This window comes from Thamnophis sirtalis, unplaced genomic scaffold, assembly GCF_051295495.1.
Source record: "Thamnophis sirtalis isolate CommonGarterSnake01/CBP01778 unplaced genomic scaffold, rThaSir2_p1.2 scaffold_3, whole genome shotgun sequence".
In the NCBI taxonomy this organism is placed as follows: Eukaryota; Metazoa; Chordata; class Lepidosauria; order Squamata; family Natricidae; genus Thamnophis; species Thamnophis sirtalis.
Window position 1 is genome coordinate 159655374 of NW_028261383.1, and position 24158 is coordinate 159679531.

A 24158-nucleotide genomic window follows, 5' to 3' on the forward strand; every position below is an offset into this window, starting at 1 on the left:
GAAGAGGTCAAAAACGAATGTCCATGGGTTATTCTTTTCCCTAAATGCCCCTTTCCCTTAAACCATATCAGAAGGCTTCCTCAAGATGCAGTTTCTATATTTTAGAAAGTGTTTATGTCCATTGTAGAACCTGTTACTGCTTACAGTCAGCATCTCTCTTCTCTAGTTAACATTTTGTTTCATTTCATAGGCCCAGGGCAGTGATGGCAAACCTTTTTGGCACTGAGTGCCCAAACTGGAGCGCATGCACGTGCCGGAGTCCCAGAAACTTGAAGACCAGCTGGCCTGTGCGCATGTGCTTGCTGGCCACCTGGTCTTCGTGGGGGGCGGAGCGCTGGAAACCCAAAGACCAGGTTACCAGCATGCGTATTCACACCGGCCAGCTGGTTTTGGGGTTTCTGGCGCTCCGGCACATGTGAAGGTCAGGTGGCCAACATGCATGCACACGCCAGAAACCAGAAGAGCAGCTGGGCGATGGCCCGTGTGCCCACAGGTCTCTGCGTGCCACTTCTGACACGCATGCCATAGGTTCGCCATCACAGGCCTAGGGCATTTAATGTAATGGCAGGGCAATCGGGAGTTTGCATTTTTCGTTCTGTACATAGTTTGCCAGCCTTTTAAAGTCAGTTGCTTCACTGCACCCTTGCTTTAGTAAAGAACTTCAGTATAAGTAATTCTGAGATGACATTTTTAATTGAAGCAACGTAATGTTTCATAACTTTTTTTTTTAATTGTCTTACTCTTTGCCCTTGCTGTGTGGTCAGCAATCAGTTCAAGAAGTTTCCCCAGATGACCTCATACCACAGAATGCTTCTACACCGGGTGGCTGCCTATTTTGGCATGGACCACAACGTAGACCAAACGGGGAAAGCTGTCATTATCAACAAGACCGGCAACACAAGAATGTAAGGCAAGAATGCATTTCAGCTAGGAAGGGGATAACTGGGAAATAAATTACATTCTTAGTCCTTATTAACACTTCTGTTGCTCTTCAGAATAGCCAGAGCTCTTTCTAACCAGCTAATCCCAGAATTATAAAGTTATGTAAGATACCAGCATATTTTATTGCTTATTGTGCAAGCTGCTTGCAGCAACCTTGAGATTATTTATGTCTTTCCTTCCTATTGCTTTGCCTAATTGATTAATGACAGAAATGGGATATGTCAGTCAAAGCTCTTTATGACAATCTCTTAGTGATTGCCCTTATCTGTGGTGGCACATTGGTTAGCTTTCCATCCTTCCGAGGTCGATAGAATGAGGACCCAGATTGATGGGGACAATATGCTGACTCTGTAAATGCTTAGAGAGGGTGTAAAACACTGTAAAGCGCTATATAAGTCTAAGTGCTATTGCTACCCTAAAATTTTGACAGGCAGACTGGTGCCCTCCAGTTGCTTGGAAACTTGTATCAGGCACAGCCCACATGTCCAAACAGATATATTACTCCTTTCTTGATCACAAAGCTTTTCCCATTTTCCTAATTTTTTTCCCATTGAAGGAAGAAAAGCATCTAAAATGCTATAGCTTTCTTCCCTATTTACTTTCCTTCCTCTTAAGCAGGAAACTGGAGATGATTTTTCCCCTCTCTGTTTTCTACAGGGTGTAGAAGTTTCCTAGAGTGGTCCTGTGTTATGTTGGCATTAATGTTGGGTACCATTTTAAAATGCCATGTAAAGTGCCTGCCAGCATGAGGTTGTTTTTTTTTAAATCAGCATTTACAGGCCACAGTTTGGAATGTCTTCAGAAAGACACCGTTTTTGCTGTCTTGCCAACTTTAAGGTTATAAGTATCCCAGGGAAGAGGGGCATGGGGAGGAAGAGGAGGAGGACAAGAGCCAAGTACAAGAATAAGTGGAAGGTGGATGAGTTTTTCTCTATACACAGTCTCGGGTGATTTTTTGAATGATTCTAAAGTCTGTACAGGGTTTCAAATCGAAATTCCTCATTTAAAGCAATAAAGAAGATTCTGTGTTGCTTTACTGGGTAGGTTGCTTTGCATAAACCACTCCCAAAGCAACACAAATGCATCTGCTGTGAGGTTTTTAGGCTACAGGATCTAGTTCATGTGCATGTAGCTAGAAAGAAAAGAATAGTCTGTCCTACTTAGCATTATTTTTACCAGAAAGAACACCTCAGTGCCAAACATGATTTAGTGACACCAAAGGTTCTTATTGGGTGAAAGCTTGGTAAATCTGGATGCAGTTCTGCTGCAAATATAAAGCTTTGCCAAGATAAATTTTGAGCTGATCTTTATAGTATAGATATACCAGTATTAAGTATAGACTGAAAATGGCCCCCAATCTTTTGGGCACCAGGGACTGGTCCCATGGAGAGAGGTTTTTCTATGGACCAGAGGAAGTGTGGTTTTGGGTGCTGCCTACATCCTGTGGATGGGGCTTGCGTGAACCAGTTTCTGGCATGCTGTGGATCAGTGCCAGTTCACTTACCGGTGGTTGGGGACCCCTGATTTAAAGGGAACTCTCTTGGGGAATGGAGAGCACAGTTTGGCAGAAATCTGGCATTTGCCAGTTGTGAACCTGGTATCTCCTCATAGGTGCATTGGTGTATAGAGGCACGTGAATAAATATTTTACTTCTTTTGCATCCTGACTGCTTCACCATCTCATCTGCTAAAAAATTGGCTTGGGTCTTCTCCGCAGCCCTGAGCAGAGGTTCTCTGAACACATCAAAGATGAGAAGAACACTGATTTTCCACAGAGGTTTATCCTCAAGCGAGATGATGCCAGCAGTGATCGAGATGATAATCAGGTAAGAGAGGCCATATATAACTTTACCTGATTGTGTTCCATAATTATGAAGCACAGCGATCACTTTTATTGGCTTTCATCATTTGGGCTTTTTTTTTTAAACTGACACTGCTTCTTTGCAATATTTATTTACTTGGTCAAGTTCCTCCAAGATATTTTATATCATTCAGTCAGAATCATATTTGTATGGAAAGCAGCCGTCTTTCTAATCTAATGCAGCGATGGGACAACAACTTGCAATTCCTAGTAACATGATATAGATTTGGATATATTGACAGGGAATTTAAGAAATTGCAGGAAGGATGGTGAAGAAACTTTTGCTGATTTAGTTTCAGATAGGAGAGTCATAGAATCATATTTTTTTATTGATGGGGAGTTCCAAGGAGAGCTGGAATGGATTGCAAAATAAACAAATCCAACTCAACATGCAAAGCGTTAATTACAAAATCCAAGGTTTGTTTATACCTTTGTGCAATCCATTCTTTTTCCCTACCATGTTAGAAATTTGGTCCAGTCGTTTAAGGTAAATGTGGAGAGATTCAGGACAAAAAGAAGAAAGGTGGCCCTTTATTCCACATAGTCATTAATGGAGATTTGGGGCACTGGGAATGAATGATAGCTCATCAGTTTAAAGGAACTGGGCAAATACTTGGCACATTACGCTGTCGGTGATTTCTGAAATCACAAACAATATCCCTGAAATAATCATTTGCAAATAATAAATTGAAGTAAACAAGGTCAAGGAAGTAACAGTGAGAAATCCATACAATCTATGGCTGTGAGCTTCCATAATGTATCTAATTCGCCACTGGTAACAAAAAATGATGGAATAGATGGACAGTGGACTTGATCCTGTGGGATTCTTTATATGGTCTTATATTTTCATTAAATTAAAGAACAGTAAAGTAAAGTCTAGCTTCAATTGTGGAACCTGAGAGTTAAGAGCATCATTTTTTCTGTGAGGTTATTTTGATTCTGGTGAACTAGCGAATGAAGAAGGGAACATGTTAAATTGGTATTCCTTCTAACGAAAAAGGATAGCTTGCAGTTTAACAGGCTGCTTAGATTTAGATATTGTGTTATAATGTTGAAGGGTGAGGTCAGGTTGTCCCTGCCAGCCTGCCTGTTACGTGGACTTGATTTATACATGTGAATTATGATGATTGAAAGCAAAATAATTGTTAGGGTTTTTTTGTCACAAATATTGTGATGAAGGGCTTTTAAAAAAAATCCTGACCAAAACCTAGAGATATTTTCAAAGCAGACTAATTTACACAGGAAAATCTAGGCAGTGTGTTGTGGCCTCAAACAGCTGAAAGAATTCATGAAATAATTGCTGATTGTATGCGTAAAATTTGCTTCCGGGTTTGGCACAGAGTAAGGCTGTAACTGAACAAAGTTCTATTTGTCATTAGATTAGGATCCCACTGCAAGATGGACGAAGGAGCAAATCCATAGAAGAACGAGAGGAGGAATATCAGAGGGTTAGGGAACGCATATTTGCACGGGAGGTAAGCGTGGATACATTTTGATGGGACCCAGAAGATACTCAACAGTGTATCCATAAGTTATTTTGTGTTTAATCAAACACTGAATCATTATATGTTTGCTGGGGCTCAAACAGCAATCACCAGAAATTGCAAATATAGTACAACTGTGAAGGTTCTTTTCAACGAGACACAGAAACAGAAGGTTGACCAAATTAAGCAGCTGAATTTTATCTAATCCAACCTTGAGGCCTAAAATAGCCACTTAGCAAACCCAACAAGACAAGAATACTGCGCTCTGATCCCAAAAAGCAAGCCATTAGCCATCAGAAGTTAGAACAGTGTACTCCCAATAATGGCCTCCTGTAATGATAGTACAAGAAAACCATTAGTGTCAGGAAAAGGGAGGGAGAACAAAAGGGATAATCCGGACTAAGACTTTGTAAGTAAAAATTGTTTCTGCCTTTCTAAGGAATGCAATTATCTCTCTCTTTTTCCTAGCAATCAGGGTGTTTTGAAATACAGGGGTGCTTAAAAGTTTGTGAACCATTTTGAATTTTCAAAGTTCTGCCATAAATATGAACTTAAACAGGGGTGTCAAATTGGATTTCTTTGAGGGTCAGATCAGCATTGTAGATCTCTGTGGGCCTGTCGGGGGGGTGTATGTCTCCTAAAGCACCCTGCTGGCCAAAACGGGGTGACCCCCCCCCCCAAATTTGGCTGCCAGAGGCACCGTGGACTGATCCTTTGCTATTTTCAGGCCAGCTCCACAGGCCAGATTTAAGCGTTTTGAGTTTGACACCCCTGACCTAAAATATGATTTGTTCTCCACCCAAGTCCTTAAAAAGTTAAAGCGAATCCAGTTCAACATATGAGTGAAAAAATATTCTTCTTCATTGATTTATTGAGGAAAATGATCCAAAGCTACAGTATATATTTGTGTGTGGTAAAAGTCCGTGAACCTCTTGTCCCTAGGGGCTGGCTGAAAGAGCTGTCTACTGAAGGATTTCAACTCCCATGTTTATTTGGATTGCTGAAATCCAAGCAGGCATGGAGCTGAAATCCCTAGGCAGGCAGCTCTTTTAACCAGCTCCCAGAGAGGAAAAGGAGTCTTCTTGGCTGGCATTAGTTCCTTGCAAACTTCACTGTTGGTTTCCCAATGGACTTTCTAGGGAAGCCAGCCAAGAAGATTGCAAATGGTGATCACATGTGGGGTGCTTTACAATTGGTTGTATGTGCTAACAGGTTGCCAAACATCCAGGTAACATTCATTGGAGGGGAGGGGGGTGGAAATGCTTTACAGAATCTAAAGCACCCTTTCTGAGGCTTATCATTAATTCAAATGGTTGTTAAGGGAACAATCATAGATCAGGGACTATCTGTATCAAGGTTTAGGCTTGTTTTGCTGCCTCTGGATTAGGATGGTTTGTCATTACTGATGGAACTATGAATTCTGAATTGTGCCAACAAATTCGTCAGGGAAATGAACTACCGTATTTTTCGGAGTATAACATGCACCTTTTTCCCTCAAAAAAGAGGGTGAAAATCCGGGTGCGTCTTATACACTGAATACAGCATTTTTGGTCTACCGAAACCCTGCCCCCTTTGCAAAAATGGACGTGTAGAGGGTTTGGGAGGCTTGCAAAGTGCTGCTGAGGGCTGTGGAGGGCCGTTTCTGCTTGTTTTCACCCCCCTCTCGGCCCCTAGGAGCACTCTAAGAGCCTCCCAAAGCTTCCAAATAATCTGTTTTTGTGAAAAATGGGCCATTTTTTGCTCATTTTTGCCCTCCCAAAGCTCTGCATGCCCCCCCCCCTTATTTTTATTTTTGCAAAAAATGAGGCGTGCAGAGGGTTTGGGAGGCCTGCAGAGTGCAAAAACTTTTTTGTTTTTGTTTGAATTTACCTCTTCAAAATCATGGTGTGACTTATACTCTGGTACGTCATATAGTTCGAAAAATACAGTATCTAAGAAGCTCAAGGGAAAAACAGGATCATATAGCAAGACAACAACCCAAAGCTCACAAGTCATGTGACTGAAGAATGGCTTACTTTGAAATTGCCAAGTCCAGGAGCTGACCTTAATCCTATAGAAATGTTGTGGAAGGACCTGAAGTGGGCAGTTCCTGTGAGGAAGCCCACCCACAGTCCAAAGTTGAAGCTGTTTTGTAAGCTGATATGCAGGAGTGACCAACAATTCCTAGAAAGGTTTTCTTGGAGTTATTGCTGTCTAAGCGGGGGAATAGCAGCCACTGAAAGCAAAGGTTCACATACTTTTGCTGTACGCACAAAAATAAATAAAAAAACAAATACACCCAAATACAAATATTGTAGGTAGCTTTAGACCATTTTCCTCAATAAGTAAATGTACAAGTATAATTTTCATTTTAAAAAAAATGATAGTCTCTTTATCTTGTTTTAAGACTTAGGTGGAGAACAGATATTGGTTTTCAGTCATATTTTTGCAGAAACATTGAAAATTCAAATGGGTTCATAAGCACCGTTAGAGGTTACCAAATGCTACCAAATTTCCTCATAGTTGTACAGGTAGTCCTCAACGTACGACCACAATTGATCCCAACATTTCTGTTGCTAAGTGAGACCGTCAACTGAGTTTTGCCCCATCTTACAATTTTTCTTGTCACAGTTGCTAAATGAATCCCTGCAGCTGTTAAGTTAGTAACACAGTCTGGCTCCCCCATTGACTTTCCTTGTCAGAAGTTCACAAAAAGGGATCACATGACCCTGGGACACTGCAAGCGTCATAAATACAAGTCACTTGCCAAGTGTCCAGGTTTTTTTTGATCGCATGACCATGGGGATGCCGCGACGGTCGTAAGTGTGAAAAACAGTCATAAGTTACCTTTTCCAGTGCCGTTGTAACTTTGAACGGTCACGAAATGATTTATTGCAAGTTGACAACAACTATGAAGGTTAATATAAATTACAAACCTGGAACTCGTGTAAGGTCAAATGAGCATGATTTTGATTATTATTATTATAGATTTTCTGCCTGGTAGTTGTAGTCAGAGGTGGTATTCAGCAGACTTGACCAGTTCTGGAGAACGGGTAGTGAAAATTTTGAATAATTCAGAGAACCAGTAAATGCCACCTCTGACTGGCCCCGCTCCCATCTGTTCTCTGCCTCCCGAGTCCCAGTTGATGGAGAGGAAATGGAGATTTTGCAGTCTCCTTCCCTGGAGTGCGGAGGGAATGGAGATTTTACAGTATCCTTCCACTGCCCCGCCCACCAAACTACACCCACCAAGCCATGCCACACCCACCAAGCCACAGCCACAGAACTGGTAGTAAAAAAATTTGAATCCCACCACTGGTTGTAGTCATGAGAAAGTTTTAACAGGGCTTTTCGGAGCCCCTGGTCAGATACATCTTGATTTCAGCCTGCCGTAATCATTATCTAATGAGATTTCTTTCCATTTCTCTTTCAAATTGTGCGGCTCTGCTTGATGATTAGTCGGGCCAAAATGGATTCCTGAATGAAGGCAGGTGAGTAAAGCTTGTGCATGCTTCCTTCTAATCTTCAGTCTTTCTTGAGGATCCTGAAACTCCATAACAATGCTTTTCTTTGATGTTAACCAACAGACTCGCCAAAGAAGGCTTTTCTTCTAGCTCTCACAAAAGGCGACAGAGCTTTAGGTACCTCTGTGTGATTTCTTGCATACATTTGTCTTGCAGAGCAAATTCGCACCCATGCATGGCTGCTTGTCGAGTCCTTCCAGTTGTCATCTCTTTTGCAACATCACTTTCTGTTTTTTTTTCTTCTCCCACAATAAGACAGAAAGGGTGCTTAGAGACATTTCAGCCTGGGGAGCTGGGGGTTGAGAGCATTTACTTAGGAAGTAAATTCTCTTGCTTCCCATGCAGCTGACTTCCAAGTAAGTAAACTTCAGGTTGAAGCCCTACAGAGAGAATTAGGATGGGGAAATGGATGGCAAAATCCAGAAACACTCCAGTCTTTGTGCAGCTGCTCCCACTATCTATTGATGCTTCTAGAACAGGAGTTTCAAACTTAAGGCCCATGAGCTGGATCCAGCCCGTGGGATGCTAGATCTGGCCCAGGGGGCTGCCCTGGTAACAGCGAAAGACTGACCTGTGGTGCCCCTGCCAGCGAAAACAGAGCCTGGGTGGGCCACATGTGGCCCTCGCAAGCTCAGTTTTTGCTGGCAGAGGATTGCAGGAGGCTGTCCCAGCCAAAAATGGAGCTCAGGACTACTGTTTCACTTGAGCCACCACAAGTGCCCCAACATAAGTGACATCAAGGTGGTCACGCCCCCTGGCCAGCCCCCCTGCCCCCCTGAAGTAAAAGACAACCTTGATGCGGCCCGAGGTGGCGCAGTGGGTAGAGTGCAGTACTGCAGGCCACTTCAGCTGACTGCTATCTGCAGTTCAGCGGTTCAAATCTCACCGGCTCAAGGTTGTCTCAGCCTTCCATCCTTCCGAGGTGGGTAAAATGAGGACCCAGACTGTGGGGGCGATATGCTGACTCTGTAAACCGCTTAGAGAGGGCTGAAAGCCCTATGAAGCGGCATATAAGTCTAACTGCTATTGCTATTGCTAAATCAGGTTTGACAATCCTGTTGTAAAGATGTAATTCTGTATCTTGTAATTCAGCTGGTTTTCTTTAACCTTATGTGATGAAGTGGGTGCCAGTAAAAGCATAGGGTCAAATGTTAAGCCGTCTTTTGTTCTCTCAAAATAAGTTTCCTATGGCTCAGCATAGGAAGCTGCTTTATACCAAGCCAAATCATTGATTCGTACACCTCAAGACTACTGGCTGTGTCTGACGGGAATCCATTCATTGATGGTTCAGACTGGAGTCTTTTTCAGCCCAGTATGGAGAAGATGCCTGGGATTAAGCTTTGAACTATTGCTCTATACCTATCTGTTCTCTTCAAAGGGATGGAATAGTCGTCGTGTGCCAGCAAAGTAGTTGAGCTGAACAGTTCTTTGAAAAGGATTTTTGCAATGAAGAGGGAGAAAGTTAAGTCTACATCTCACTGTAGCTTAATTATGCTTTTAAAAGAAGAAGAAGAACAATAATAATAGTCAACATTGATGTTTTTTTTTAATTGAATCCAGGAATGCATTATAAAAGCAGGCATCAACTCCTTTCTTCAAATAAGTGAAGGGATGGGCTAATGCGGGGGAGGGGATTCTTGAAGTCTCTCTATACACTCACAGACCACTCCTATTCCTATCAGAAGTGCCATGGCAAGGGAGGGATCCAGTTCTCGGCATCGACATGCTGTCCAGGAACCCAAGCTTTGTAGCAACTTACCATATTTTTCAGAGTATAAGACACACACACACCCAAAAGAGGATGAAAATCTGGGTGCATCTTATACACTGAATTCAGCATTTTTGGCCTACAGAAGCCCCGCCCACTTTCTAAAAATGGACGGGCAGAGGGTTTGGGAGGCCTGCAAAGTGCTCCTGGGGGCGGAAGAGGGCAAAAATGAGCAAAAAACAGGCTGTTTTTTGCTCATTTCCCCCCCCCCCACCCGGGCAACGCCCAGGAGCACTTTGCAGGCCTCTCAAACTCTCTGCATGCCCCGCTTTTCACAAAAAACGGGGCGTGCAGAGGGCTGGGACACTGGAGAAGTGTAGAAAGTAAATATCAAATTAGACCCAAAGCCATACATTCGTAAAGCAGCCATACATTTAGAAATGTTGAAACTAAACTAGCAAAATCTGCAGATGCTTTAAAAGCCCAGTGATCCAGATTGCTGCAACTTCTTTAAGAAACTCAGGTGTCTTCTCGTGATACCCCAAGTCCTCAGGAATGGTTTTAGGGCTTTATATTTGTCAGGATGCCATTACGAGAAGGCCTTCCATTTTGGGATCATCTGGTGCTCAGGGCGGCAGAACTTTGGCAATGTATCTTGGGTAAATATGTATGATTATAATTTTAGAGCCTTTGAAGTTTAGAGTCTGCTTACTAGCGAAAGCAAATAGGGTCAGTTGAGCTCTACTTATAGTGCTGGGTTGAAGGAGCACCATCCAAACTATGAAAATGAGCTCAAAACCACCTAGAATACATACACACATACACACATGTTACCTTTTCAGTAAAAAGTTCATTTTATGAGTACCATTCACCTGGCTGAATATGTCAATAACAACTTCTATTTTGTTAAGATTCAGCCTCAGGTTGCTCCCTTCAGCCTCTTCATTAAAATAACTCAAGTGCAGGTTGAGGATAGCAGGAGCAGCAGCACACACACACAAACACACACACCAACCCCTAAGGATCAACAACAACAAAAATCATAAAAAGATTAAAAATATGAAGCACTGAAAACGAATTTATTGCCAGAAAATCTAAATTTCTCCATAGTCAATATATACATGACATTGAAGGGGAAATCACATCAATGTTTGACTTGGCTGCAGCTAAAAGCTGGAATTCTTTCAAAGAAAAAGTACAGAAGAACCATCATGGCAGTACAACAGGCTACGAATCATCAAAGCCAAAATTGGACATATTTTAAATTAGAGTAAATACCAACTACGTAAGATCAAAGATGAACATATAGATCATCTCATTAGCTGTTGCAGTAAAATTGCCCAGAGTGTATTACCAATGCCATGAAATTGCTAGAAAAATTATTATTTGAAATGTATGTAGAAAACTTGGCTTTACTGTTAAAAAAAGGCAACTGGAACCATATGCGTGAAAAAAAAATGAGGAGGTCAAAATCTTGGGTTTTAAAATATAGAAGAAAACTCACCTGAAAAACACACCAGACAGTACTGCTATTTGGGGTGTGTGTGTGTGTATGTGTGTGTGATGTTCATAGATGTTGAAATATTGGGACATAAATAAATTGATGAAAATCAAATGGAAAAAATGCTGAGATTTATAATTTAAAGTTGAAGGACTTTGGGAGGAAAAAATCAATTATAATGCCAGTAGTAATTGGAGTTCTTTGTACCGTACCAAAGATATTTGCCAAATATTTCAAAGTTTTAAATCTGTTTGACTTGAAACTGCTGACTTTGGGAAAAAAGAAAAGACCTTGCTTATAATTTCTTAAAAGTATAGTATCTCCATGATTCCTCAGCTTGAATAGAACAGAAATCTTCGGAAAATGTCAAATCTAAAAGCTGATATTCATTGGATGAATTCACAATGTCCCAAGATACATTGGACCAAATCCTAATTACCTTTTCTAAAGTTCCTTATTAAGAATATAAGAGAAAAGAACCTTGCAAATCCTAAATTGTGATGCCAAAGCTTATGCAGTAATTTTCTATTTTCTTGAAGTAAATGTGTAAATAGGAGCAGGATCAAGGAATTCTTCATTCTTCTCTTGTGTTACTCTTTTTCCATGGTTACCTTTAGCATGTAACTCATCTATTGATGTTGCTTTTGCTATCTTGGGAAAACAAGCAGTTAAATTGTATGGATTGCTTTGGTATACTTTAATAAGAGCAGTCTGCATTGATCATCTTCAATAATAAGGTATCCACCTAGAGAAAATGAAGGGGGGGGGGGAGATTGTGAATATGTAACTCTTTGTCTACAAACTCGGTGCTGTTTAAATGAATATCCTTTAAGAGCTCTTTCAGATGCAACAAAATCAAATCTTTTTAAACTAACAGTTTAAACTTTAAAACAAACATTATAGCAGAGATTTCAGATAATTACACCTACAGAACACCTCTGCAAAAAGATACACATTTTATACCTACTGGATCAATAAATCCTTCCTTTCGCCTTCCCTTTCCTCTTTTCCCACCATTGGGTACTGAGCCTGTCCCCCCTCTTCTCAATGCACTCTTGTCTAAACCATGCCTGTTACCTGAAGGACTGTATGCCAATATTAATGTGACCTGACAAATGCGCGCTAGACAAAACCGCGCCGACAAAAGCGCGGTTAGGGTTAGGATTATAACGTTTCACGTCCCAATATGTTGTTTCTTGGCGCGCTTTTGTGGGCGCACTTTGATGTCACGGTTTTGTCACCGCAGTTTTGTCAGCGCGCAATTGTCTAGCGCGCATTTGTCAGTGAACCCAATATTAGTAGTTTGTTAATGGAGTTGTATTTATCGGCATTTGGTGTTTAAAAACAGTTATCTTCTATTCCCGGGGATTGTAAACATGAAGTCTGAACCCGAAAGACCTGTATAAAGCCTTGAGATACAACATGGTGTTGGCTATGTATATTTCAGTTCTTTCAGCCAATTAAAAGTTTTCTTAAATGACTTTCAGTATTAAATACTTTGATTGTCCTTCCATACTTACTTCTGAATTGTTTTTCTTGGGGAATTGTCGTTGAACAGTATTCTTGGAGACTACTTAAGCATTTCTGCTGTCCTCGCTGTTATATAACTCCCTGTAATTTTAATAAACGTCCTCCTATTATGTCTAATTCTGTCCTGAAATTTAGGAACAATCTTGTTTTTCATTTGTACCTTCGCACATACGAACTAGACTGCCGGTATTTTCACACTTTTCTTCCAGCTATGCTCCCAATTCTCACCAGTTTGGCTCTTGTCTAGTGATGCAGTGCAGATTCTGTGTTTTGAGCCCTGAGGTATTTTGACAGTGTTGGTAAGGAGCAGTTACAGGTCCATGCTACGTGAGGAAATATTCCAGTCTCTATCTAGCACAAAACGTTTCGTGATGCCCATGCGGCAGTTTACTCACCAAATAGTTAACACTGTTTAAATTAAACAGACTGCTGGAAATGCCTGCTACCTGAGTTAGGAGGGAATATCCGAATTCTGATGCCAGGGCACAGGGCATGCTTGAACTTATCCTGCATTTTTGGTTAGAGCACTTGGGTTATGAGTGCATCTGCAGGGCAGTTTTGACTTAGATTGTCACCAAATATTGTGACGCTGACCATTCTGTCTATTTCTCCTGGAGCAGCCTGTAAAGTCCATCTGCCTACACGTCAGTCTGTTTGAAAGCCAGTAGCTTTAAGCTGGCCCCTTTTCAGTGTTAGCTACCTGTGCTCATTTGTCTGCTGTTATAATACCAAAGCATTGACATCTTGAATGTTGAGACATGCTGTGTCTTTTTCTGGTCCACGATGACTTTAACCGTTGCCATCCCTGATGCAGGGGTAACCGAGATGGGCTCAGCCGGGCTTCAGGCAGCCGCCAGAGCAGCACGGAGAGTGATATGAAGTCCCTGGAGCCCCGGCCGTGGAGTAGCACCGACTCCGATGGCTCGACGCGCAACCTGCGGCCTCCGGTCACCAAAGCCAGCAGTTTCAGTGGCATTTCCATCTTGACCCGAGGAGACAGCATTGGCGGCATTGGCAAAGGGAACGGTGCCAACAGGACTGCCAGGCCAGGTATCTCTTCCTTCTTCATTTGCCCCTTTTCAAGTAAAATAAGAAGAGATTCTAAGTTTGTGATGAATACAGCTTGGGGGTAAACCCTCTCTGCTTCCCTTCCAGTGGCTCCCAGCCCACCTCTTATGCATTGGCATTAACACTATAGAAAGATGCAAAGAATAAGAAAGCATTAAAGGGAAAAAAGATTAAGAAATTAGAAAAGAATCATAAAACTGCATAATTAACAAGAGGGGAAAATGTAAGATAGATTGTATATAAAATAGTACAGAATAAGAGTTATAAGAGAAATATATTTACATAGAAAGATATGTACAGAAATAAGTACATGGAAAGAGTAATATGTATAGAAGAAATATAAGTATAAATAACTATATGGGTAGATGAAAAATGTGTAAACATGTATGTATGCATGTATGTATGTATGTAAAGGTATGTACGGATAAAAGGAGTATAATGGAGGCTTAACAATGTGTTTTAAAGATGATATTTGTGTTTTTTTAAAAAGGGAAAAAACTGTTTAATAAAAATATTTTTTTTAAAAACACACTATAGAAATCAAAAGGAGGTAGCTAGAAACCCACCTTGAAACATTTGCTCTAGATAGCAGGCATGTCACTTTTGAGAAACGGAGCCAGCAACAGCTGGTATCAAGGATTTTGTCCCATTCCAGAGATGATCAAGATGTTGAGAAAAAGTCAATCTCCGCCTGTTAAGTATAGCCTGGGCCTGGATCTTTATCTGCAACGTTGGCCCATCTTGACAAAAATACCTTCCGTCTTTTTAGTCCAGTTAGAACTGCTTTAAACGCAAGGACATTTTATTTTTGAGCCCTAATTTGTTGGATTTCATGAAGCCCCTTGTTAGTCTTGTGTCAGCTTTAAAGAACGTTCACATTGAAAAGCAACCTGCAGTGATAATGCTCAGTCTTCCCTTTTCCCCTTGAGCTGTTTATAGGTCATACCATGCCAATCTGGTACAGGTTTCAATGCTGATGGCTGCTGATACCACAAAGTTCTGTTGCATGATAACCACCAATGAGAACAGTGTGCAGAAATAAGCTTTGTCTAATACTTTTGGATTAAAAAAAAATTTCCCCCTTCAGAATTCTGTAATTTCATTCTGAGACTTCTTTATATAATTGGCAGATAATTCAGTAAAAAACTGTAGACCCAAAGGTGCTTTTTCAAGAGGCAAATGGACATTCTGTTTTTTCTTCGAAGATGTTTTGCTTCTCATCCAAGAAGCTTCTTCAGTTCTGACTGGATGGTGGAGAATGGAAGGATTTATACTCCTTGCAGACAGTTCCTATTGGACAGCTTGTAGTCAGAGCTGAAGAAGCTTCTTGGATGAGAAGCGAAACGTCTTCAAAGAAAAACCAGAAAGTCCAGTTGCCTCTTGAAAAACCACCTTTGGCACAACCATGTCCTGGATGACTGAGAATCTCCATAGACACTCCCAGCTAGAAACATATCATAAGAAAAATGGATAGGCTTTCATATATGCAACCCAAAATGATGGTGGCTCTTGAAAAATCATTGGGAAGGATGTATTTTACATCTCTTACATCAGGTAGGAAAGACTAGGAAATGTGATTTCACCTACCTAGCATGTCAGCAATTGAGCTGATCCGCCTGTAATCTGAAACATGAACAAAATAGCAGGTTGGGAAATGTTGGTTAACATTAAATGCAGTTCTGCAGGAGAAGTGGTACATGGAAAAGTTCCTTCAATCCTATTTAATGGTCATCAGCATCTTTGTTGGTACTTGCTATTTGTATGGGTAAGTCAGCATACTGTTATTTCTTTCCCCTCCAGGTGGAAGGACATGTATTTCCAAGATTCTCTTCCATCACTCTGCAGTATTATGTAGTGGGGTGGATGATGCAGTATTAATATGTGGGATGGATGAGGCATTTACAGATGCACTAAAGCATCCTCTTACCTTTAGAAATAGGGATGTGTCAATAGAGAGGGTGGCACAAAGTAACATTGTGTCTCCTCTCTCCTCTGTTGCTTCCTACAGCACTTGGGATGACTCATATTTAACCATCCATCTACTCACCCTGTTTACTTCAAGGGCAGGCACTGATATCCCTTTGTTTATTTCTTTTGCCGTGTTTTCCTTTTGGCGTACTTGTTTACGAACATGCTCCCCTGCCTTCATAGCATGGTGTTGGAGAAAAATCCTGTCACCCATCTGGTTGTGCGGATGCATGAAAAGTTGATCTTTTGCATCAAAGAATGTTGGCATTTTTGTTTTGTCTTTGGCATCTAGCTATATGACACCCATTTTTAAGCCATGTGCATAGCTTTTTAAGTGGCAGAAGAAAGCATCAAGGCAGGCACGCAATAATCAATGTGGTTCACAACTAAAGCACCAAGAATAGATTGTGTTGCTGGGCGATTTAGTGATTCATATTCTCAGATTTTTTATTTCTTTTATCTCATTTGTATAAAAACTGTAATAAAATGCACAATGAATGCTGCTCCTTTTTATGTTGGTGCTTTAGTTGTATCTCCATTGGTTACTTGGAATTATTCGGCCATCATTAACTCACAAATAACTAAGTTTCATCCCTTTCCTGCTTCCATTATTCCTTGTCACATTATTCCCATGTGAAGAGAGACTGGTGGAGGAGTGCTGCATGGCAGCTGGTACATGAATATGTTATGCAATGAAAAGTTCTTAAGAACACCAAGAACTTGTGTGGGAATGTGACTGAAGGCAGGAGCTGTGGGATAGGAAGTCTCGAATGCAAATGCATGGGGTGGCTTTAAGCAAGTAGTTATTTCTGCCCTCACAAAAGTACTATTTTGTAAAGTATTATCAAAGAGATGTATAATTAAATGTATTGGATATGCTGTATTTTGGTCACACAGCTTGGATTTCCCTTCATGCTGGACTTATTTTGGAGTAGTAACATAATAAGACACAGACCTGAGTGATACAGAATACAATTTGGATGGTGCTACCTACTCCCCAACGTAGGAGTTTGAGTGCATAATTAGAGCAAAAAGGGAATTTCTGTGTCTGGGTTGGCATTTCAGACCCAACAGGGTTCCAGGAGGTTGTAATTCTAGTCCTGTTTCTGATTATGTCCCCTTTTCTTCATGCCTCTTCATTGCCAGCATTTTCCTTATTGGGTAGTCGTGCTACGTAACCTCTTCCCTGCCACCAATTCTTTCTCCTGGCCCCTCAGGTACTTCTCAACCAATAAACATCCAATATTTTGGAGTACAGTTCCATCAGTCAGTAAGGTGTAGAATAAAACACATTTCGTTTGTAAGCTTCCTGGGTTGATAATCAAGGAGATCATGTTTCTTTCAGTCACAGAACTGGAAAGAACTACAGTATTTATGTTATTGTCTAGTCACCCCTCCTCGGTGCAGAAACTGTTGATTATTCAGATTCTTGATGTTGGGTATGCAAATATATGAAAAAAGCTTCCTTCCTTAGGAGCAACCCCTGAGAAACTTACAAAAGAAGAATCATGTGGATTCTTGTACAGATGCTTATGGCATATCTACATGCAAATCTATGGTTTTCTTAAGCCAATGAGTAAAGCTTGGTCCTCTTTCTCTCCGTCCTTCAAACATTTTAACCAGACTGTGTCAGGCGAATCCTTCATGTGTTTTTAAAGAAGACTAGATAGTGGGTTTGGTTGAATGTTCCTGCAACAGAAGTCTACTTAATTATAATTTTCTTTTTGCATAGCAACCATTCCTTAAGGCCGCCTATTTTCAGCAAATACAGCACTGTCTTTGGAAGGGGGGTTTAGTTTGACATTTTTTTAAATCATTGATATAGAATCTTCTTTAATAGCAAGAGGCAGATAGGTATCTAAGGTCCAAATACTAGCAATATGAGTAAAATATAAAGCAAAATGTGAAGTTATTTTTCCTTTTATTTTAACCTTGTGTTCTGGGTCCCCCCCCAATTGCATATGTCATACATGAAAAGAATAGGGACCACCTATGGTGAAAGAAAGCAATTTATTGGTAAGAACATGCTGAGTCATTTTATAATGACTCCTGAAGGCCCACTCTCATGCCCTTCAGGAAAGCCGTTAAAACCTGGCTGTTCCGGCAGACCTGGGGCTGTTGACCTTAGTGTTAAGGTCCAGCCCCGATTAGAACGTATGTGTGTTGTGTATTTTAAACTATTTTTTTTACTTATTTTGCTTTTCTTTTTTCTTCTTCATTGTAAGCCACCCGGAGTCCTCCGGGATTGGGCGGCAATTTAATAAATGAAATGAAATGAAATAGGTATTAACAGCATCATTCTGTGTCCTTTGGTGGTTAATCGGAATAGTTAACTAAATATGACATATAACAAATGGGAAGGCTAAAGCAGCTTCATACAAAGTTGCTTTGGACTATTTATTGCATGTGCAGTTTAAATCACAATGCACAAATATCCTAAGGATATGTACCACAAGAATCCTATAGAGTTGTTTCAGAATCACCTATTAAAAACCTCTCTATCACATATGCATCAGCCCTATGCTTGGGCCCTAGAGCAGTCAGCTTGTACAGGTGAATTCCTAATGTGGGTACCATTCAGTGTTATAACAAAGAGCATTTATATCATATCCTGTATCTGTGATGGCGAACCTATGGCATGCGTGCCTGAAGTGGCATGTGGAACCATGTTGGCAGGCATGCGCAGCATTGCCGGATCCTCTTCTGAATTTCTGGCGCACATGCGACGATCAGCTGTTTTTTTTGCACATACAACAGTGTCAGAAACCAGAAGAGTTGGTCTTCCGGTGTCCGTTATGAGCATGCGTGTCAGCTAGCTGATCGTCATGTGAGCATGTGCAGCAGTAACTGGAAGACAAGCTGGCCAGTGCACATGCCGAAAAGGCACTGCGTGTGCCCCAAGAGAGAAGTTGCCAAGTGGATATGCGTGTGTCGGAAAATGAACTTCCAGTTTCCAGCACACGCACATGCCCACTTGGCAGCTTCTCTCCAGTGGTGAGTTGCAAATATTTTTACTACAGGTTCAGTTGCACTCGTGCGCACACTCAACACTTGTGTGCTACTACCAGTTCAGCCGAACCAGGAGCAATCCACCACTGTGCGTGTCCCTGATGAATGTGCGCGCACAGTGCCTTTTCGGAACTTGGTGCAGAAAAGGTTCGCCATCACTGTCATATATCATATATCATTGTATATCATATATATCATCATATATCATGTATACCATATCAAAGCAAAACTGCGGTGACGCAGTGGTTAGAATGCAATACTGCAGGCTACTTCTGCTGACTGCCGGCTGCCAGCAGTTTGGCAGATCAAATCTCACCAGGCTCAAGGTTGACTCAGCCTTCCATCCTTCCGAGGTTGGTAAAATGAGGACCCAGATTGTTGGGGGCAATATGCTGACTCTGTAAACTACTTAGAGAGGGCTGTAAAGCACTGTGAAGCTGTATATAAGTGCTAGTTTTATTATCCAAAGGAAGTTCCAGAGTATGGTGGATTGAGATCCGTGTGGTATTGGTTGTGGGCTCTTAACTAAAAGTAAATAAATGTAATATATTTCCTGAATCCTTTGCATTCATCAGGGGAAGTGGTGATGATAATTCTGTCCCTTGCAAGAATGCCTGTGGGAGTAAAAACTAGTCATTGCCTGCTGTTGCTCAAATGCCACTGTAATTACGGTCAGAAACGGAACTTTGAAAACCTTCCCTGTACAGGGAAAAGGGGCTTTTGAAGGGAGGCGAATTTGTTTAGAATATTAAGTTTGGCAGAGATTATAAAAAGGACTCATCTTAGAGTTAACCCAGAGGAAGGGATACAGAATAGGATGATAAAATAATCAGATCCTAGTTTTTTTGCCCTCCCCCAGGCAAATATTTGATTTGATTGTATAAGATTTGGAATCCAACTTTATCCTTGAGGCCTACTGTGTAGATTCGGACTATCTCATACTCTGTCAAGGATAGTTATTAACCACATGTGGGATGGCACCATATCTTGGTTGCAGGAAGAATCAGAGTTCTAAGAGACTTAAATTTTCCCCAGCTTTTAAATTGAAAATTTACTTTAAAATTATGGCTACATTGAATGAATGGTACATATATCCAGTCCTTGTTGCAGCCATCGGAGAGCTCCCACGGTCATGTGATCGAAATTTGGGCCCTTGGTAGCCTGCCCAAACGTATGACTTCAGGGGCAGTTCAATTCCCCCATTTGCCTGTCCCCACTCCCATCTCTGCTTTTTTGGGCCCTATGCTCCGTAGTCCCTGTGCTCTGTTGACCACACTGGCCTTTGACCTTCTGGAGAAGTGAAACTGATGCAAATCTAGAACTCTGTGAATATAGGGAAATAATTACAGCTAGCATCCGATAAAGCATCATCTTTGCACTTAGTATAAAAATATTTCTACCAGATTCTTTGACTGGGATGTATGGTATACATAAGAATGGCTTGCTCACATGTTGTTTTTCATCTTCTGGCTTACATTTATTTGGAAGCCATTTCTTCCTAATTGGAAATCTCTACTTTTGGAGTAAAGGTATTTATTATTACCAAGAGAACAGTTTTTAAATATAGTAGTAGAAAGAGATGTGTGTATGAGGGAGGGAGGGAGGGAGGGGAGAGGCTCAAAGAAAACTCCAAATATTTTCAAAGATTTCTGAGGAAGCTAGAAATGTGATCCACATTCAGCTTTGCTTGCATTACTACAATGTAAAATAAGATTTGCTGGTTGGATGTCATTCACAGTAGCCTTTTCAGTCTGATATAGGATTATGCAGGATGTTGTTTTTAATCATTTCAAGGTTAAAACATTCTGTCCTTGGAACATCCCATTCTTTCCTCAACAAGTCAAGTGTAGTGGTAATAAAATTTTATTGTCGTCAGTGGAACAAAAGATCACAAGTATTTCAAGAGGCTGTTTCATGATCAGATCATTTCTGGTACCCCTCAAAAAGATGCTTCAGTGATGGAAGGTTGCATAATTTCCCTTTTTCTATCATGAATTTGCTATGGAGCTATATTTTTTTTAGATTCCTCAGAGATGCTCAGAAGAATGTATCAAAATCAGTAAAACCTGAACTTATCACAAAGATTTCAGTGAAGCTAAAGGGCTGAGTATCCATTCATAGAATATCTCAGCTCGGACCTGGACCAGGTAAACTAATCAGAGGAAGGCTTGAGTAGAAATGGAGTACGTTCAGACACATTTCTATCAATAAAGGAAACTATTTGCAGCTCAGGGTTGAAATGAGGAGTCCTTGGTGTTCTGTTAGAGATACCAACGCTGATGATGATACCTAGTTTGGGTAATGAAATATCTGCAAGAAAACAAGCAAGCTCAGAGAGAACTAAGAACGGCATATTCCTGCATAGAGTCCAGGATTTGAAATCCTTCTGTGTGTTTTTTTTTTCTAGGCACTGTTGACTCCTGGCACCACTTCTGTCAGGAAATGAAGCAGATTCTTTGCTCACACCTACCCACACCATTTTGTTCTTGTTTTTGTTTTAAAACGAAGGTCTCTCTCTAAGTACTCCTGAAGCCTGCAGTCAAGTCTCCTCTGCGCAGCCTGGCCGAAGCCTCTTGCCGTGTGGCGCTCAGCAACTGCAGCAGCAGCCGCTTCCACCCACACCGCAGCAACAGCCAGCAATGACTAATCACATCATATCACAGGTGAGTCATTATTCAATCTTACCACTGTGTGGTGAGCTCTTCCTTGTGGCTCCTTGCTGAGGAAGTGGTGGCCAATGGGGCACTCACAGATGTTTATACGAAGCTTGAATAATGTTTATGACCTTGTGCGCTGTCCCCTTTAGACGGCCCGCCTTCTGCTTTGATTGCAGCACAAAATTGGGACATGCCTGGCTTCCTGTCAGGTATATTCTGAAGTGACCCTCAAACATTCGAGTAGGAGATTTTTTTTTTTTCTAAACAAGGCTTAAGTTCTCTAGCGTCTATATTTGATAGGGACAGAGCAGAGGTGCACACATTCTGTATTTACCTTCCTTTTCAAACAGTGGTGGAAACTAATCAAGGAGAGAAGCAACCTAGAACTAAGGAAATTTCCTAACAGTACAATTAGTCAGCAGAACAACTTGCCACTGGAGGTTTTTAAGAAAAGATTGGACAACCATTTGTCTGAAACCGTAAAGGGTTTCCTGCCTGAGCAGGGGGGTTGGACTAGAAGACCTCCAAGGTCCCTTCCAACTCTTCTATTCTTTTGTTTTTTGGTTTTTGTTTTGTTTTTTGTTATTTTTCAGTTGGATCCTTCAAGATGTAGTGAAATACAGTGAAGAACTTGCCCTCTCAAGGAAATTTTCAGGATGCATTAATAGAAATACGAAGAATAGGCACATTAATTCCTTAGCTTCTTCATTAGGGACATGCTGGATAGATGTTCTGAAGCGCTAAAGGTGCTTCAGATCAGGCATGAGTGTTCAGACTGTGTTGGCTGGCACTTCTTTTTCTGAGTTGCATAGTAGAAAATAAGGGTTTGAGTTAAGGAGCCTGCTCATCCTTGATCCTTGGTTGCATCTTGGTGGTACCACTTATATTTCTTGATGTCATGTATCCACATGCATGCTCAAGAAAAATTGAGCTTTTTTCAGCTTCAAGCTAGATCAAGAGGAGGATTGTCAAGTCATGTTATCATGGACGACTCCTGCCCTGATACCTCGCCCTGCTGAGTTTATTGTGTCACACAGAAACAATGCCTGACTCATTGTAGAATACGTACGGCTTGCAGGACCTAGGCATATACTTACCAGTTTAGTCCAGATGAAGATGCTGATTAAAATGTATCTGCCACCTGACTCACAGCGATTCCGGATGGTTCAAAACCTTTAAAAATAAGGGACAATAGAAAAACATAGAACTGATGCAAAACATAAAGCAGAGATGGCAAAGGAAACAAACTCGAAATTAGAAAGAAAGAAAGAAAGAAAGAAAGAAAGAAAGAGAGAGAAAGAAAGAAAGAAAGAAAGAGAAAGAAAGAAAGAAGGAAAAAAAGAAAGAAAAAGAAAAAAGAAAGAAGAGAAAGAAAGAAAGAAAGAAAGAAAGAAAGAAAGAAAGAAAGAAAGAAAGAAAGAAAGAAAGAGGCATTGGTCGTCCTTGCCAAAGGCCTGCATGAAGAGCCAAGTTTTCAGAGTCCTTAAAAATGCAAATAGGGTTGGAATCAGTGGTGGGTTGCAGGCGGTACGCCCTGGTACGAGTGTACCTATGCTTGCTGGGATCACCTGGTACCGTTCTGTTCCGGTGCTACAGAGGACCCATCCACCCTCCTTACCTGTATTTGAGCTCTTTGGCGCTTCTGCGCACAGAGCGTATGGCACCTGCGCAATGCTCCGCTGAGCAGCTGGAGTGTTGCGGAGGCGTCACAGAGCGTTGCAGGAGGTAAGGATTCATGTGTGTGCTGCGCGCATTCTATGTGGTGGACGCCAAGCCCCGTTGCACTGTACCGGTTGCAACAGGATCCAGAACCCACCACTGGTGGGAATTTGGATCTTAGTAGGAACCTCATTCCAGAAAGCAAGTGCGGCTATAGAGCAGTTGTGTATGTCTATGGTCTCAAGAGATGGCATTGTTTAATTGATGGAACCTGGAGCGTACCAATTTTGCCAGATTGAGCTAGCCAGACAGATACCATATTTTATAAGAAAAAAACATGGAAAAGGTTTTCTCCCTTCTGGGCACCCCCTTTGCCTCTGTTTTTTCCCCCCTTTTCCTTTTAATGGGCTGTGTATCTTCAGCAGTAGCATGGGAGAGAGCAGACCTCAGGTATCCAGGATTTGAAGGCCATTAACTAAAGCCAAGTGAAAATTCATGGAAAGGAATTTTACATTATGGATACATTATTCGTGCAGAGGTGGTATTCAGCTGGTTTGGACCAGCTTGCCTGAACCAAGAGTGGAAATCGCCCACCAGCCCTGGCTCTATGCCGTCCTATTTAGGCACGTTTTTGAGGCTGGGTGCATGCACAGAAGGCACACGTGTGAACAAAGTGCATGCACGGAAGGCCGGGCACATGTGTGGAAGGGGCACTTGTACCTGTGAAGCAGGCGCATGTGGAAAGTGTGGCGACCGAGTGGTAACAAAATGTGAAACTCATTGCTGCATACATGGTTCTACTCTAGATGAAGAATTGTAACCCAACGGTTTCTTTTTCATTGGACATACAGTAAATTACTGGTAGTATATTTTATCCTACATTTTATTTTATTTTTTAAATCCTCTCTTGGCCCAAGAGTGTCTTCCTCAGTCTCAGGTCCTCTACCAGAGGCCTATGTTGGCGTTTGAGGCTTCTGTGCATATCTTGCACTACACTCTTCTAATTGTTGCTCTGCACAGCTCTGATGTTGAGAGGGTCCTTGGTGCTCTCTGAGCTTGGTTGTTTTCTTTCAGATGTTTCATTACCCAAATTGAGTAATATCATCAGTACTAAGTGTCTGTGGAGAGTCTCAGTCGTCCAGGTCATGGTTGTCCCAAAGGTTCTTTTTCAAAAGGCAACTGGACTGTCTTTATTTTTCCTTGAAGATGTTTCATTTTCATCTGAGAATTTTGTTCAGTTCTGACTGAATGGTGGTGAAGGGAAGAAAC

At 41.4% G+C, this 24158-nt stretch overlaps 1 protein-coding gene across 9 annotated transcripts in view; it reads left to right on the plus strand.

Annotated features, from left to right (window-relative positions):
- Positions 1 to 24158, plus strand: part of R3HDM2 (R3H domain containing 2) — a 181385-nt gene that overhangs the window by 117185 nt on the left and 40042 nt on the right. For 5 of the 9 annotated variants that reach the window (XM_087710600.1, XM_087710602.1, XM_087710607.1 and 2 more), the window contains exons 8-14: positions 765 to 905; positions 2659 to 2767; positions 4182 to 4277; positions 7725 to 7756; positions 7853 to 7906; positions 13343 to 13578; positions 21082 to 21236. In XM_087710600.1, coding sequence (XP_087566726.1) covers positions 765 to 905; positions 2659 to 2767; positions 4182 to 4277; positions 7725 to 7756; positions 7853 to 7906; positions 13343 to 13578; positions 21082 to 21236 — 823 coding nt within the window. The remainder of the gene's footprint in view (positions 1 to 764; positions 906 to 2658; positions 2768 to 4181; positions 4278 to 7724; positions 7757 to 7852; positions 7907 to 13342; positions 13579 to 21081; positions 21237 to 24158) is intronic. The other 4 variants (XM_087710606.1, XM_087710603.1, XM_087710605.1 and 1 more) reach the window with 1 other exon arrangement.